General features: G+C 42.9%; 1 protein-coding gene across 1 annotated transcript in view; it reads right to left on the reverse strand.

Moving 5' to 3' along the window:
• Positions 1-18,111, reverse strand: part of sema6bb (sema domain, transmembrane domain (TM), and cytoplasmic domain, (semaphorin) 6Bb) — a 63,491-nt gene that overhangs the window by 33,441 nt on the left and 11,939 nt on the right. Inside the window, exons 5-11 of the mRNA XM_054602787.1 lie at positions 12,064-12,162; positions 10,426-10,516; positions 9,835-9,954; positions 9,197-9,285; positions 8,179-8,396; positions 1,111-1,242; positions 140-289 (exon numbers count right to left, since the gene is read on the reverse strand). Coding sequence (XP_054458762.1) covers positions 140-289; positions 1,111-1,242; positions 8,179-8,396; positions 9,197-9,285; positions 9,835-9,954; positions 10,426-10,516; positions 12,064-12,162 — 899 coding nt within the window. The remainder of the gene's footprint in view (positions 1-139; positions 290-1,110; positions 1,243-8,178; positions 8,397-9,196; positions 9,286-9,834; positions 9,955-10,425; positions 10,517-12,063; positions 12,163-18,111) is intronic.

Genomic DNA, 18,111 nt, shown 5'->3' on the forward strand with positions numbered 1-18,111 from the left:
TTTTATAAGTTCTTTTGCAAATTTGTTCTGTATGAACATTTTGCAACTTGTCAGATAGGCAACTTTCCCTGTTTCCTAGTAACATTATAACTAGGAGACAGGGTTGGTGTTTGACTGCACGTCGTAATCTCAGACTCACCTGACCATGGTTCTGACAATCCAGGGTCTTTGTCCGAGTGACGGGACGGCCTCATCCATCAGAGGATGGGTCTTGACGAAGTTGAGCATCTCATCAGGGAACGCGTTTGAGGAATTAAACCTGGTACCTTGAACGGCACAGCCACCGGGTCTGGGGACAACAAGGTTCAGCACACGTTTAGCAGACGGTAGAAAATATATAGTTATATAATGAAGTAGTCTAGAAAACCTTTTTTCAGTGACGGTAGTACCCCCTAAAATATATGGTTATGTAATATGCCATCAGTGTCTGATTTATTAAACTGTATGAAGATTGCATTGTTGCATTGAATTCAGTTCATGAACTTACACTTATATATTGAATATTTATTAAATAACTATTTTTATTTTTGAATATATTTTAAATATATATATATATATATGCCTTCACGTACCCCCAGTAGTCATTTGAGAATCACTGGTCTAGACTGTCTGAGTGTCACGCATTCAGACACATATCACTTTTTCAACGAGAGACTGATTTGATTTAGTTAAAAGAACCTCATGTTTAAAGTATTCGGCAAGTGATGGAATGTTTGCATGAGAAACGTCTTTAGATTAGCAGATAGATTAATTTTATCCTTGTGAAAAAGGAATCTCTGAACCTCCATGTGATATTCAGAAGTATCTACAGGATGTTATATTATGTGCAGAATTTTCCTGCATTCTCCATTACATGTTTGTATAATCATAATCACCTTGTAACTAAAACTTTTAAAGCATGCCCTTGATAAGTTTATTCACGAGTACAGTAAATGTATTGTTGCTAGCAAGGTGTGTATTTCCTTTTTATCATGAAATCAAACCTGCCACCTGAAAACACACCTCTAAAGAAAAAGTCATGGGATGAATTGAAGACAGGTTGTTCAGAAAACATTATCCTCTGATAACAGCCTGAATACGGGTGGATTAATTGATTAGAACCATCTGCACCTTGGCTTCGGGATGACTTCATCTGGGACAGGCGTCCAAATGGACTCGGGTGATTTCTGCTCCTTAAACCTCCCTTCAAACACCCCAGCCAGCTGCTCCATGTCAAAGGCACACACCGCCGAACCAGGGATACTATAGAGACAGAGAGGTGAGACAGAGAGGTGAGACAGAAGGGTGGGACAGAGGTGGATTGAGACAGAGACCGTCAATTGATAAAACACTTTAGCTGACACAAGATGACTGTCAGTCCCATGTCAAGTGGGCTTTTCTCTCCGACAGAAGTGCAGAAAGAACAAGTGTCGGAACAAGAAAAGACAAGGTAGATAATACTTAGACTGAAAAATAGACTGTGAAATGTGAAAAAGTAAAGAAGTTAAAATGTCAATTGTGATTGTGAGAAAGGGACAGGCTTCCAGCGACGATGACAAATTGGATTTGGGCTGTTCATATATTTGACATTCAAAACGTGACCACAAAGGAAATTGTTACTGAGATGGAGAGAAAGACTGGATAAGATAGACGCTGTCGTCTCCGTGGGCGAAGAATAGATAGGCAGTGGATGCAATAGCTGGATTTGACACATGAAAAGATCTTGGCTGGAATTCCTGGAATATAAAAACGAAAAAGGAAATGAGTCACTGAACATTTTGCCTTTGAGTGTGTGTGTGTGTGTGTGTGTGTTTGTGTGTGTGTGTGTGTGTGTGTGTGTGTGTGTGTGTGTGTGTGTGTGTGTGTGTGTGTGTGTGTGTGTGTGTGTGGTGGCGGGGTTCGTGTAAACCTAACAACACTTCCAACTAAAAAGCCTTGTGCACCTCGGAGGCTGTTTAACTACTCATGAACTCAGCAACAGGGAACAGAACATCTGTTCCGAGAAGTGTCCATCTTTCTGCTCTTTCTGACACAACACACACACACACACACACACAACACACACACACACACACACACACACACACACACACACACACACACACACACACACACACACACACACACACACACACACACACACACACACACACACGACAAATAGAGACACATTCACACAAAGTCACACTATCTCTTCTCTGAGCCTGATGTTACTTTTTACGTTTTGGCTGGAGAAAAGCACTACAGAGACAGATAAATAAAGAGAGCAGTGTCAGGATGAGATAAGGAATGAGTTTTAAAAAAACATCCCATGCTTCATGCACCGAGACTCAACTCTGCTTTGAATGTGTCCTCCTCAATGACTAATGGTGTGCGTGGTGCGAGAGCAAGTGACTAAGTGCTAATACCTTAGTGATACACAGGCATTGAAAAAAAACCTGAGAGACTGAGTCACCTGCAACCTGCTGCTACAAAAAAAAAAAAATCCCACACATTCCCATCTGGTCCTTGGTTATTCTCTTTTTTTCTTAAAAAATACATAAACGCCCAACTGGTGATTTGAGGGTCCATGCAGCCAGCCTTCAGGATTCTGAGTGGTGTTGCTGTTGAGTGCCTCTTTAAAAGCCACAGAAGAGTTTGTTTGGTTGCAGCAGTGCCCCGGAGGCTGGATTTTGGTTGCAGCAGGGAGCCGTGCTCTCCTGATGTGCCATTTTGATCAGGTCACGCCGTCTCCCTCAGTACTTATCATTCATAGGCAGGGATGTGACTCAACCCCGGCCAGCGTGGCGGAGCTGCAGGCTTATCTGCCGCCGATACGGTGTCCCTCTCAGGGCCGTCGGCACCAGATGTTATGTGTGACATGTCTGCCAGCTCTGCACGGGTGCCAGCTCTGCGTCCTTTCTCTACCTTATCCGACCCCCGCAGGTCACTGGGTTTGGGCCCCTGTAGGGGTGTGTGTCCAGCAGAAGTAAGACAAAAGGCCTTGGGCTGTTTTTGTCTCTGAATTTTCTTAATGACTTATTTCCCTCTGTGTTTGTCTCGTGTTTTTGGTATCTTGTCCATATGTGTTTTCTCGAGCACAAACGTTCACTTTCAAGCGTTTTTACAGACCGAAGGCGACTTTCCTTAGTTTACTTTCAAATCTTGCCTCTCCTTCTCTCTGTCCATCGGCGTCTCTCCGTCCTTCACTCTTTCTCCTTGACCAGGGTTGAGTGACAGGCTGTCCCGGCAAGATGCATAGCGTGTTCCTTGTGAGAGGACTGCTGCGGAGTCTAAAGTACTTCCTCACTGTTTAACAAGCTCTCTGACAGCTTGGAAAAACACAGTCGGTCCTCGCGGACACACGATGATGCCTCGTAGGGGCAGACGAGGAGGAGGAGGAGGAGGAGGAGGAGGAGGAGGAGGAGGAGGAGGAGGGAGTCAGGGGAAGTTTTAATCTCAATCCTTTAATTAGGGGTTTAACTCTGATAGATTTTAGAGACTTTAAATGTTGCTCTCATTGTAAATAGAAAAAGTAAAGACCTTGTGAAATATGGTATCAATTAACCACATAGGGGCTATATCATTACTGTTCAAATGTTTATAGATTTAAAGGTCAGAAATCCCAAACACTTAGTCTGATTATCTGTATGGTTTTAGTTTAGTATGGTTTTGTTTGTTTACTTAATTGTTTATTTGACTTTATTTCCACCATACTTAGTATGGATACAGAACGGTTACAGATAAACTTTGTAACCTTTTTTTGAGCAAAATCAGATTAAGGTTTGGCCGCCACTATGGATTTAGTCCAATCAACCAAAAAATGTATTTTAATGGTTCATAATCTTCAGGATTTACACTTATTTGTTTCCTTGCCAAGATTTAGATGAGAATATTGATGCCATTCTCATAACTGAAAATATGAAGCTGGAGCCAGGAGACAGTTATCTTAGCTTAGTTTAGACTGGTCTAGAAACAGAAAGAAAACAGCTGGCTAACAACCTTAATCCGTCCAAATGCAAAACAAATCTGCCCACCAGAACTTTTATGGCTCACTGCTTAACTGAACATTATATTCTTGTTGAAAATAGTACTCAAACTGAAAAGAAAGTATAGAAACAAGAAGTTGTAGTTTGAGAAGGGATTATATGCCTGACTATGTCTTGTCGCGCTATTACTAGGCCACCTTTTTCAAAAATGTCAAGTAAAAGTAAACCTCTTGGAGGCATCAGAGGTACTGTATATATTTTAATATAAAATGATACATATTTATATAAATATAGACTCATAACTACGATCAAAACTATATCAAAAGTTTCAACCCCAGTCTTCATTATGATACTTTACACCTAAAGCAACCTCATTTTTCCTACTTCCTTGTCCTTTCCACATCAGGTCCCTTTTCAACACCTATCCTGACTATCCAGGCTCATGTGGTCTACTGAACACCGCCGTGACAACTCTGTATTTTCCTTGTGACATGGCTCTGCTGTCAGCTACATGTGGTGTTCCTTTCCCAGAACCATTTCTCAAGCTCTAGCTAGAGACCTAACTATGTATCCCTGCCTTCTCTACTTGTGCAAGCCTAGAGGGGACTAGCTTGTATGTCTGTGCATCCTCTCTAGAGTCACACTTCTCCTGGCACAGTAAACCTGTTCTCCTCCTGCTCCTTGTCCTCCTCATTTCCTCTCCCCTGCCAAGTTTTCTCAGAGGGACATCCTGCTGTCCAACCCCAGTCACATGGGATTATTTACAACCGAAAACCAAACATGGCCCCTCCCACTCAGGATGCTCTAGATTTACTTAACTTTGCATGGGATGTTGTCCTTGCTCTCCCGCATGGCTCCATTAAGCCTAATGAGCCCACGTCAGTCTGCTCAAGCAGCAATGGACATTTTTTCTCAGCTGCCTAAACAACAGCTAAAAAATAATGAGAAGTGTTGTCTTTTCAGTACCGGTCCAGTGCAGTGTGATGTAAGCCTTCCATTTGGCTTCTTGCTGCTTCTCTTCTGACATGCTCTCGCGTATTTGAGCTGCTAAATAAAGTACTTTCTTTACTCTTCTTCTCCCCAATGGTTGCATATTTTTATTCTCCCTCTTTCTAGTTTTGCTGTTGCTCCCTACGCCTCCTTGACCTCATGAGCATCAGGAGTGTGAGTGCAGGAGGTGCTCAACAGGAAATCCGAGCGCTTCTTTCATCCCTCCTTGAGAGGAAGGGCCTGGGGCTTCGGAGGAGGATGCACAAAGAGACTGACAACTGGAGGCGGTTTTAAACTATGGAAGAAGAGACTGAAGGATCCCACAAAAGCAACTTCATAACATTTGAGGAGCTGGTATGTGGCTGTAAAATTATCCCTGGAGAATGTGGGCACAGCGTGAGATGAGTAACTTCAGTGTCCAGGGGACACTCCGGGAGGGCCCAGTTAAACCTCGATTTCATACAGTTATTCCCAAACTACAATTCCATATATGCTGCCCTGGGCCAAATGGCAGGAGAGAATAGCTATTCCTCCACCCCCAGGTCCTGCCTCATGCTGGTTTCACTGCAAGCTGCCAGCCAGAGCAATTTGTCTGGCAAGCACTTAGCCGTTGCGGCGTGGTGGGCCAAACGAGGCCAGTGGGAGTTTTGCAGCTCACCTCACACATTCTCTCGTTGTCTTTGTGTTCATTTTCTCCATCACGCGTTTACTTATCCATCCATCGAAACTTCTCTCTCTCTCTCTCTCTTGACTGGCAGTTATTTAAAATAGGACCCAGTGGCAGTTTAGCCGAGCAGAGGGGTGCGTGTGTGTGTGTGTGTGTGTGTTCAGCTGGTTGTCCTCTGTGGAATGCTGCAAACACTCTTATCTGGGAACCATTGTAAGTGTGTTTGTGTGTCTATGTGTTTGTGTGTGTGTGTGTGTGTGTGTGTGTGTGTGTGTGTGTGTGTGTGTGTGTGTGTGTGTGTGTGTGTGTGTGTGTGTGTGTGTGTGTGTGTGTGTGTGAGAAGCATCCATCTGTCTCTGCGGGCAGTGGCTCTGTCTCGCAGCATAGTCCTTCCAAACAGGCAGATAAGATGCAGCTGATGAAACAGTTTTAGATCTCACGGAGAGCGGGGGATGCACGTGTTGTCCATTATTGACTTCCTCGTCCTTGAGTTGCACATCCATCTCTCCCCCCTTCTTGTTCGCAGTCCCCCTCTTAATTCTCCTCTCTGTATTCTCTCCTTTTTGCATTCATTCCATTACTCTCTCTCTCTGTTTTTTCTCTACCCCTCTTTCTCTTCTGTCTCTTAACGGGAGCCTACTGCTTTGAGACACTGTCCTGCAACCGGTGTAGCACTTTATTCTTATTCTTAAGAAAACAGAGAGGGTATTATACTGGGAACACTGACGGACGATTACTCCGCTCCTGTCTGGATTTAAGTGAGACAACGTATTGATTCCAGACCAGAGTCAAATAGCTGGCAAGTATTTTCTATATGTTCGCTTCAATGCCTTGCACTACAAGACACGAGAAGCTTTCAGGGCCATTCAGACAGTTTAAGGTGAATACTGAATATTTTTTCTATAATTTGAGCCACATAGACAGATATATGCTGCATCAAGGCCTAATTCTAAAGTATGCAGAGTATGTTTATCCCTGTGCAATGCAATGCATACATGAAGGATGTTACCATAAACATGCAACCTACAATGTCCCTATTAATAAGTACTTTAGTATTAGGATCACGTTTTTTCTTGCTTGCGTTGAAAAATACCCAGCAAAGCCAAACAAGTAGATTACTCTAACTGTATCTGAAAAGAGAAATGTTTTGTTTATTCACACTTGCAGGAAGAGGAATTATCTCATCCCACTGAAAGAAAATTTAAGACTCAACACTCACCTCAGAACGTTAGTGCTTCTCTAATCTAATGCATTGAAAGGTATCCGAGGTATCCTGTATGTGTAGCTCACATAAATATTGTTGCACTTCCTTCTCTCTGTTGTTCAGTTGCATCCCTCCTCTCCTCTCTTCTCTCCTCTCACCTTTTTTCAATTTAATCTTGTCTTTCAACAAATCACCCCTTTTGTCCTCAATGAAAGCATCCCATGTGTCTTAAATTACTCTGTACACCACAATCTTGACCTTTGTACCTCCACACAGCTTCTTTCATTTCTCTGGAGCTTTGTTTGGCCCGTAGGTAGCCTTGCTCTTTCCGACTTCATAGGTGAAGGAACAAACTATGGTGGTCCACTACATTTCCAAGGTGAGCTGTGCGAGTGCTGCTTCACACCGGGTGTCTATCTCATTCTCCATGGGAAGTATGTCAAGAAGTGTTTCTACGTCTGTTTATTTCTTTAAAAAAAAAAAAAAACACTCTTGGTGTGATTCAATTCCCTTTTTCTCATTCCAGAGAGGATTTGGTTTGAAATCCCTCCACTTCAGCCCTCAAAGACACACGTATGCACACATACAGACAAATAAAGCTTATTTGAAGGCAGACAGGTTGATTATTGATCTGGAGTCGTGATTGCCATCCAGGGTTTGCACTTGCTTTGGGGTACGTGGAAAGATTGTGGAGTAGTAATAAATAGAAGTGTCTGAGGAGTAGCAATTTGAAAAAAGAGAAATTACAATTTCAATACAAATATATATCTTGATTATAAAGGGAAAGCTCACCCCACACTTCCAATTTTTCCTCTTACTTGTGCTATTCATCAATAGAGTTTTTTGGTATGAATTTGCTAGTTTTGGAGGTATCAGCTGTAGAGATGTCTGCCTTCTCTCAAATATAATGGGAGCATATGGCACTAGACGCAAAAAAAATACATTTGAGAAGAAAATAGTTCAAACAGCTTTAAGAAATGAAAGAGATGTTGAAATATTTAGCTAAAATGAATGGATAAACAGTTGAAATAGATAACCAATAATATTGTTAAATTAAAATTAATTAATTAATTGATTAAAACCTAAATTTGTTAGCTAAAAATAACGAAAAAATGGTTAAAATAGTTAGCTTACAGTTAAAATAGCTAAAGTCATGAAAAAAATTGTGAAATAAATCTGAAAGTAATGGATCAACGGTTCAAATAGTTAGCTAGTAGTAATGGGTAAACAGTTTTAAAACATAGTTGTGTTCAGGGTTCTGGAGAACAGCTGACCAAAAAGATGGTAACCACTGATTCTGATCTTGTGTGCACATTTTTGAGAGAGAGAGAAGCTTTTTACAAGTATATGTTGGTATGTGTGTGTTGTACCTGTTTGCCGGTGTGGAGAACACCCCCAGGATTATGTCCCTGCCGTGCATCCTGATGATGGGGCTGGTGGAGTGGAGCAGGTTAAAGTAGAAGTGGGAATCCCCGGGGACGGAGCAGTTCAGACGGGCCTTCAGGAACGACGTCCACTGCTTCTCCAGGACGCGCTGAGACCCACCCAGATCACGTTTGCACACCCGCGCCACCCGTGACACCAACACCTGTGAGTGATCGGTTACAGAAAAGCAGATGTGGGCTTGTAAATGAAAAGTGTTCAAAAGTATTTTGCAACATCGGACAGGTGCATCTCGAAGCTGACATATAACGATTTAACAATGATTAGCTGGGGAGCAAGCTGTGGGTTTCTTCTTCAAAAAGGCACATTTAAAAAGTCTTTTCAACTTGAGGGTAATCTCCACAGAGTCATTTTCATGTTATTTGAAATACGAAAACCCTGTTTTGACAGATCATTGTTTTATAATGGTAAATCTAATATTAATTATTCATAAAAATGTCAGCGCATCTTAAAATTGCTCCTTTGAACACCCTCATCGACACAAAGGGGATGCTGTTTAAGTAACCATTTACTCTGCTCTCTGTAAACATGTCAAAGACAGAGACCTTGTTCAAGCACTTCTCCCCAGATGTGAATAGCTATTTCTTTAGAGAAGATCCTGATGCTGATATTCTTTACATAAAGATGTATCCCCGGCTCTGGTAAGGGCGTAAAATATACAAAAAAAAGGCTTTTCTTCGGTTAATAGAGACATGAATTGCTTACTCAGACTGTGATTTGTTGGATTAGATATGCAGACAAACAAATCTGAGGATGAAAGGTCAGCGTGGCTGTGGGAAAAGAGTTTATATTGACATTCAAATAATAGCAGCAGAGAGATGTTAGAGCGGTATTGCATTTTAACCACACATCCTCTACAGTCCATTTAAAACGAGGCTCCTCAGTGTGAATACAGAGAGTTCAGAGGGGAAGGAGGATATGTTTGGATCAGAATGACTTCTTTACCTTCTCCAGGTAATTGAACTCCATGGCTATCTCTCTGAAGAAGAAGTAGATGTGAGGTCCCCACTCCACAGCGCTGACAAAAAACGGCTCTGCATTGTGAGAGGGAGAGAAAGAAGAAGAGGGCAAAAGGGTTGAATGAAATATAGATGGATCATGAGGAAGCATACAGCCAACAGTGTGTCCCATTTGCAAATGCATCATTCAATCCCACGACACCGAGGTAACACGAGGGCAGTGAGAAAGCGGCCCAGGCCACGCTTAATTTCATTACATGGTGAAAGGGGATTTCACAGCAAACAATAAGCGCATTATGACTCCCTGATGTTTCCGAGAACTCGGTTTTCACGCTATGCAATTGGGTGCTATTACACCCGGGACCGTCTACAACCTGTGTCTCATATTCTGTCTTTTTTTTACCGTCCCATTGTCACGGTTGGGTTTTGACGTGGATGATGTGGATTTTTCTGTCAAGGAGCAGTACGTTTGGCAGCTTTCGTGGCCGGTGACCCGAGCATGGAGTTGTTGCTGACTCAGCCCTCTGCTACTGACACATGTATCGATCCGGCATGCCGCTAAGTGATGAGGACACACACAGGAAAAAAAACACCGGAGCCTGATGCACACGCGTCTGTAGGTACCTCTGAACCACTTGGAGTCGTGCTTGACGGTGCGCAGAGCTAGACTGTCCCCAAGGCTTCGGTAGATCACCGCATCGATGGCCAGGAAGTCTGTCACCGTGGCTGTAAACAGATTTCCCTCTGACAAACAAACACACACAGAGTGAGTACGACAGCCTGCCAACACAACAGCATAACCGCAAACAATGAAGCTGGCGTGCGCGTTGCATTTTTATGAAAGCCCTCCAGCATCATAAACATAACATGACTGACCAGTCAACAGTTTAATTGCAGAAACATAATTGCAAGTTTGCAGCTCTCCCTTGCCAGAAAAACATAATTTTTTACTTTTAGCTAATATCAGATAATGGCGCTGGTGGCTGAACAGTAATGGCTCCCTATAGTTTCAGCCACAGAGCGCTGTTGATTATATTATAGTGGAGTGTTTAAATATGATGAAGTAAACAAAGCTGATGAATAAAACTGGAGAGAAAAAATGGCTCCATTTTCTTCAGCTTGCTGTTTATAGCATTCATTAATGTTCAACAATGTGAAAATATTGATCCACGTGCAGGTGAGGAAGTAAAGACTAAAACAAAAGGTGTGTCTTACCTGCAAACCGAGCCACATTTGCGTGTTTGGGGTCATAGGGGCATCTGGCCATACCACTGACGGTGTCTCCAACCATCTCAAGGGTGTCTCCCTGTTACAACACACACACATACAGACACACACACACACACACACACACACACACACACACACACACACACACACACACACACACACACACACACACACACACACACACACACACACACACACACACATACACACAGACACACACACACACACACAGATGGGCTCATCAATCAGCAAACTCCAAACAATATGAATGCATCTCCAGCCGCATTATGAAAACAAGCCACAAAGAGAATGACAATTAGGGAGTGTTACCGTAAGTGCAAACTAATGATTCACTGGTGCCAATTAGGAAAAGCAGCAGCAACAACAAGAGTCACATTCTCATGCATAAATAACACACACACATACACACACATACAGACACACAGGGGTCCATACACCCACATAAAATCATACATAAATACACTGTGAAATCCCTCTTCTGCATCTCTCTCTCTCTCTCTCTCTATTACACACACACACACACACATTTACAAACGCATACACTTAAAAGGCAGCCAAACGCAAACAATTTCAACAGCACAGTCTTATTCTCATCCACGGCTGAAAAGGTGTCATTTCGTAAAAAAAAAAGAAAAAAACAGCTATAAATAAAACAGTAGCTAGCATCGCTAACTGGTCCCCAGAGAAACAGACAGCCTATCATGGAGAGACAGGTGTGTTATACACTGTTGAAGAATGTCATTAGTGGCTGACAGATAATGGGCCAGGTACGTCTCAGTGTCCCATGTTTGAAATGCCAGCGACTGAAAATAACACTTATCTGAAGAAGCCTTTGACAGAGGAAGGATTTTTTTTCATCCAATCTCTCTCTCTATCTCTCTCTCTCTCTCTCTCTTTTTCTCATTCTCCAACTCAACTGCCTTCATCGCTCGTTTAATATTCCTGCAGAACGAAGTGAAATCAGCCGAATCGATGATTAATATTCACGTGTAGTTTTTCCCTCCACAAGTTTGGAATCGTTACTGTGATGGAGCGGGACAGGGAAGTGGTAGGGAAGTGGAGAGCATTCGGCTGCATGGCGTGGAATTCAGGTGAGATGAATGGATGCAAAGCTTCAGAGTATGAGGAATACGTTTTCATTCAGAGGACTCATTGTTTCAATCACGTCAGTTGACGCTTACATTTGTAATTTGAACCCTGGTGTCTCTTAAGCTCTGCCTCCAACTAGGGAGACTGATTTGCTTTCTTAACCACTAGTAAAAGAAATCGAACTCGTTCTTCTTGATTATCCATCTAAGACTCTCAACGATAACAAGTTCGGCGGACCGCAAAGCTAAACCGCCGACAAATAACAATTGTTGTATCTCAGGGAAAACAAGGCACTGGAACTGGCAGACAACAAGGATAAATAAGTCCTGGGGAGGAAGTCAACACCGCCTCGGTAGCTGAACAAACAGCTCTAATCAAGCTGTACATTTTCACCTGAACAGGCGTACTGATTGTGTTTTGGGAAGCGAGGCCTCTGTTTAGGAAGAATAGATAAGGCATGTACATCAGCGATGAGAGACCAATCATTATGACATTATCTTGTGGATAACTTACAGTATAGTTGGCACATAGCGGGTTGAAGGCGTTGGTCCCGCACACAAACAGGCCTCCTTGTCTGCTGAGCAACACCTTCATGAAATTACGGCATTCATCCTGCAGGAGAAGAGAGAAATATAAAGAGAGCGGGAGCTTAATATGCAGGAGGGGTGATAGTGAAAAGAATAAGGGCAAAATGATGGAGCGAACAGAGGAAAAACTGAGTTTATTTTTCAGACAGTGATTATCCAAAGCGCTCTGTGAAATGAAGCTTTTCAGCTGCCTGATGTGTGGAATTATCACACCATTAACGCTGTCAATCATATTGATACAGTCTGAACGCAGCCTGCAGAGACTTTAACTGTCTTTCCCTCTTCACACATGCAAACACACACGGAACTCAGCACATACGCTGCTGATTGACAGACGGTAATCCAAACCAGCCCCAGGTTTTTTCAAACAAGCAGCAGATTTAAGGCTAATTTCTCCACCGTGAGGCGTCCGACTACATGAAGCCTGCTTTAATGACTAAATGCACCAGTCACAGTTTAATTCTTCCATGCTTATTCTTTGAAAATGAGAAGTCGTGTAAGCGCCACATGACTTAATAGCCGCTTTAGCCCCAGAGTGCCAAAAAGTAATAAATGTTGGTGTGGGAAAACTGAGAAAAATGACTTTCAAGTTAAGCTGCTGCCTCGACAAACGTAGAGTCAGTGTGTTTATGGTGGAAATGATTAAACACATGTAGCCTCTGTTAAGATCACAGGAAATACAGCAGGGGTACTTTTAACAAACACTTTAGACCTTCAGTGCTCACTTGCAAACTTGTTTTCACCCATACTCAATTGCAACATGTGTATTCCTATATATATGATTGAGATATAGATGCAAAGTAAGACAAATTGTTATAAAAAAAATGCTACAATAAAAAAAAGATAAGAAAGACAAAAAATATGGACAATTTCTTTAGAAAAACATTGATATGAGTTGTGAGCAGTTTAATTAAATAGTAATTTTTGCCTTTCAGGTTGTTTGCTTTGGAGAATTGTACAGCAGTATGAAGTAAATATATTGAGTATTTGACAAAAAGAAAGTTTGAAAAAATATAAACATACGTGCAGTATGTACAGCAACATTTCTTTTTTGTTCTTACTTCTATCATCTTGTGAGCCCTTAAATTTCTTTCAGGACTCTTTGTGAGGTCCTGATTCCCGGGTTGGGAAGAACTATCTCAAGGGCTTTACCCCCCAAAAGTAACCTGATAATGAACAAACAAAGAATCTATCAACAGTGAATGCAGGAATTACCATGACCTTTGACTTTAAAAGCCAAAAAGTACCGACAGAAGATTGCCTTCGAGGCCGAGTCCTCCGTCAGTGTGTGTGTGTGTGTGTGTGTGAGTGTGTGTGGAGTGATTGGCGTTGTACAGTACAGTACTTTAGATCACTGTGGGACAGCAGCCAGCATCCCCCTCCCCAAACTACAAGTGTCCCCGCCAGGATGGCACCAGCTCACACACACACACACACACACACACACACACACACACACACACACACACACACACAGCACACACACACACACACACACACACATCCCCTACACACTCACACACCAGATGGGGTCTACTTCAAGACCACCACTCACACTGATCTCATCGGAAAGAGAAGTAGGGCTGCAGCAGAAGCGTTGGTGGTGATAGCGGGTATGTGAAATGACAGTGTGTACGTGTGTGTGTGTGTGTTTGGAAGAGATCAGAGGGGAAGCAGTGATATGAGAGACGGGTGAGTGTTATTCCAGATGCTCCACCCTCCACCCTCCTACTCCTACACCTCCCCGCTGGGTTCTCGGTTTTCAACAGCACAAAAAAACAGGAAAGGAGGAAGTGTTTTTGCGTGAGAGTGTAAAGTGTGTGTGTGTGTGTGTGTGTGTGTGTGTGTGTGTGTGTGTGTGTGTGTGTGTGTGTGTGTGGGGGGGAAGGGGGTGTGTCAAGTGTGAGGTGTAAATTTCTAATGGCGCAGCACCGTGTGACAAATTGCGGAACGGCGCTGACAGTATATGTGTGTCACTCCCTCAAATACAGCATGTGTTCATGTGTGCCTGGTGCATATTTATGTGTGTGTGTGTGTGTGTGTGTGTGTGTGTGTGTGTGTGTGTGTGTGTGTGTGTGTGTGTGTGTGTGTGTGTGTGTGTGTGTCTGTGTGTGTGTGTTGAATCACAGCACAGCATTTGCATGCTGTTGCATTCTGTCAGCTCGGTCAGAGCTGTAATCACAAAGCCAGATGAAGCACTCTTAATAACAGCCCAGTCCAACGGCCAGCCCCTCAGAGAGGAGGGGGAAAAAGCATTTTGAAGAGCCAAACCACTGCACCAATTGTGCACATTTGGCCGTGCTTGTTCACAGAAAAAGGATAAAAAAACATTTCAACTGTTGAGTTTTGATTGCCAGTTTCACTTTAACGACATCTACAAAATGTATCCCCTGCTGCATACATGCTTCTCATTAACCCCTATTCATCTGTTCCAGGAAGAAATTTGCCTCTTCCAGGTATGGTTCCTTTTTTAAAAATTCAAAGCTAGATTTAGTCTGCAGGATTAGGGTTTAACTATGGTTTCCACATGAAAAAAATAAACCAATTACAGAGGATCAAATACTGAATCACAGAATTAAACAATTATTTTTAAATCCAAATGCTGTGAGTCCTGGTTCCTCCTTCTTTTCCTCCCTGCCTCCTTCCCTCTCTCTGTTCCCTCGCTCCCTGGGCAGAATCCAGACAAAACGCCACCTGTGCTGGCTGGCAAGTCTCCCCGAGACCCAGATGACTGCAGCCCTCCTCCTCCTCCTCTTCCTCCTCCACCTCCTCCCCCCTCCTGCTCCTCTTACTGACACTGGCAGAGCTGCCTTGAAAAATTAATCCACAGCACAGATGAATTACACAGGAGCACACGCCTGAGTGCAAGTCTGGACGTAGCTGTGAACGGAGGGAAGATTTAAAGAGAAGTGAACAGATAGGGGGGAGATGGTTCACATGTGTATGTGTGTGTGTGTGTGTGTGTGTGTGTGTGTGTGTGTGTGTGTGTGTGTGTGTGTGTGTGTGTGTGTGTGTGTGTGTGTGTGTGTGTGTGTGTGCAGTAAATGTGCCCGTGAGCAAGTTTGCTACATGAATCTGCTTTTAAATAAACTAGACCCTACACAGGGACTGCTCTTAAGGAAGAGGTTTTTCCAGAGGAATTCTACTCTGCAGATGTTGACCAAGCTAAGTGCATGCATCACCTCTTGGATTAGCAGCAAAGGCAGAGACAGATACATTTTCCATGGACACACAGAAATATAAATGCAACTGATCACACACTCACACAGTCGGAGGATCGGCAACAAGTTCTCTGTTGCTACAACACGTCTGCTCAAAACAACCTGCAGCAGTCAGACCCCATTAAAACTGAGGAGGCTCCACATTCTGCATCTGCTTTTTATCTATTGTCCGGAACTTAACCTTCAGTCAGAGACGAAAAACAACCTTTTTCATCCGGCCTTTGCCGCGGTTCAACGTTTGCCTTAATGATGCGGCTTTATCCAAAAACCCTAAACCAACACGGATTTTTACCTCGGGCTACAATCAGCATTCCCCGTGTTGGGTCTAACCAAAATACAAAACAGGTGCAAACATCGTAAAGTCTTCGGCTCATTTTCTTTTTTTTTTTTAGGAGCAACCACAGCATGTTTTATACTCTCATAAAATACTCTAATTTATCACGATAACCTGTTTTAGCAACGATCGTACGATAGGAGCCATCTAAGGGAATACATCAGGGGCTCGTATTTAGCAAGCTGTTCTTCTAAACCTCCAAAGTTTCCATTACATGCCTGGCTGGTCCCCTGATGTTAGCGACCAGGGAGAAGAGTGCTCTGCTCTGCCAAGAGACACCATCAAGCCAGAACACTCCCACACACACACTCTCACACACACACACACACACTGTATACACAACACACACTCGGTTTGGCGAGCCCTTGTCTTCACTCATTAACAACAGGCTCGTCATTCCCAGAAAAATCCCTGACGCACAATTTTGACAGAAAACAGGGTGACTGGCCATGACAGGAAGCGAGAGAGTTGTGCATGTTTGTGTGCATGTGGGCGGGAGGATAAATTAACAGCGGTACCAAATTAGCAGCAATGTGCTGTTCTGAGTGCTGCGGTCTTACTCAGCATGTTAAAGCTAATCCGCATCCCTCAGCAACCCTTCTTCTCAGTTTGATGGTAATTCTGACTGAACACACCACAGGCCACAAACAAACATCAGACACCAGAGGGAGGGAGAGCGGGAGGGAGATAACAGAGATATGAGGACGAAATAAAGAGAAGGAGAGGGCAAAGAGGAGACAGCGAGGAGGAAACAGAGGAAACAGGAGTTTTTCCCAGGCCAGTCAGCCATGAGGCAGCCTCAGCGGTGGAGCCGACCTGCAGCAAGACCTGCAGATCGTGGGGTCGGCTGGTACCACTCCCTGGTGGAAACAGACATTCACAAACACTCACACACACCGCCATTCAATCCTTGACGATACACACTTAACCCCAATCACCCCTGAACAGCTCTCTGTTTGACAACCTGCTGAGAAAAAGACGGCTAATTGTCACAATGTGATTAATGGATGTCATGTTAAATGGTTGCTTGTTTTTTTGGAGTATATGGAGAAAAGAAGGCTCAGCACACTTTGGTCAAATCCTTATATTCTATGATAAAGCCAGTTTATATGGATGAACCGGTCCAATACCAGTGTTTCATTAATAAGCTGGATCATTATTTTCAGGCTTGACTTAAACAATGCTTTCTTAACTTAAAAACAAAACAAAAATGTAATAAATATAGACCTACATATAACGAAACTGAATGGTTATTTACAGTATGTATATAGTGCATAAACATAATATTAAATCAAATAGATCGGCCATATTGAGATTCGTATTGATCCAGTTATTTGAGTTGGTATAGTATGAATATGCAAATTTCCCCGCTGCGGGACTAATAAAGGATTATCTTATCTTATCTTATCTTATAGGCCTTGAACTTTAAGGTCTAAGGTGTGGGGCACCTTCATTAAAAAAAAAAAAAAACAACTAACAAGACTTAAATGTGCAGTGATTTATGAAATCAGCACAAATAATAATAAAACGACATTGCACTATGTGTAGAATCTAAAGGCAGAGAAAAAAGATCTATAAAGTAAAATACCAACACAACTACATGGAATGAGAGTGACTCCACATGTGGTGTTTTTATATTGATTAATTTTGGAGCTAAAAAGGCTGTGAAACTGAACCTTATGACCGTCAAAACCAGAGAAGGCATTTGGGTTGGAAGATTGAAAACCCCTGAGCCCCTCAGAGAGCACGATCAACGCAATATTGATCAAACAATCTCACTAAGTGCTGCTTATAACGATGCCCGACCGCTCTTTAAAAGCGCTCTATTTAGAATTGCCTTTGTTTGCATGCACATGCCACGCTGCCACGGCCTGATGTGTTGGCACAATGCCACCTCCAGGGAACGTCTCACCTTCTACCTTTTGCTTTTTTTTTTTTGCTTTGATAAGAAGAGAAAGGGGAAGGAGTGAAGGAGGGGGAGGCAATGACAGAGAACGACATGAAAAGGGCAAATACAGTAGAGATAAAGAGACGGCAGTTAGCAAAGGACAAAGGAGAATATGAGGAGATTATGCAGAGTGAGTGACAGCACGCCCGACTGTTGCATTCATCAACAATCGTTTGGTCAACACGGGAGAAGAAGGCGAAAAAAGGCGAAAAAAAGAAAAGAATTAGGATATTGAATTTTCAGCCTAATTAGGGAGAATACTATGTCCTTTGTGATCAACCAAGCAGAAGCATTTAATTACAAAACCAATTACGAGGTGGTGAATGCATCACATCTGACACAACCATCCCCCCAAGCAGAACAGGACATTTTCAGGAGGAGAAGGGGAAAAGGGAGGGGACAGAGGGCGAGGAAGGCGAAGAGAAGATGACTGTTTGACAGATGTGATTTTCTTTTTTAATTGTGTTCATG

The sequence above is a fragment of the Anoplopoma fimbria genome, chromosome 8 (genome assembly GCF_027596085.1).
Source record: "Anoplopoma fimbria isolate UVic2021 breed Golden Eagle Sablefish chromosome 8, Afim_UVic_2022, whole genome shotgun sequence".
Lineage (NCBI taxonomy): Eukaryota > Metazoa > Chordata > Actinopteri > Perciformes > Anoplopomatidae > Anoplopoma > Anoplopoma fimbria.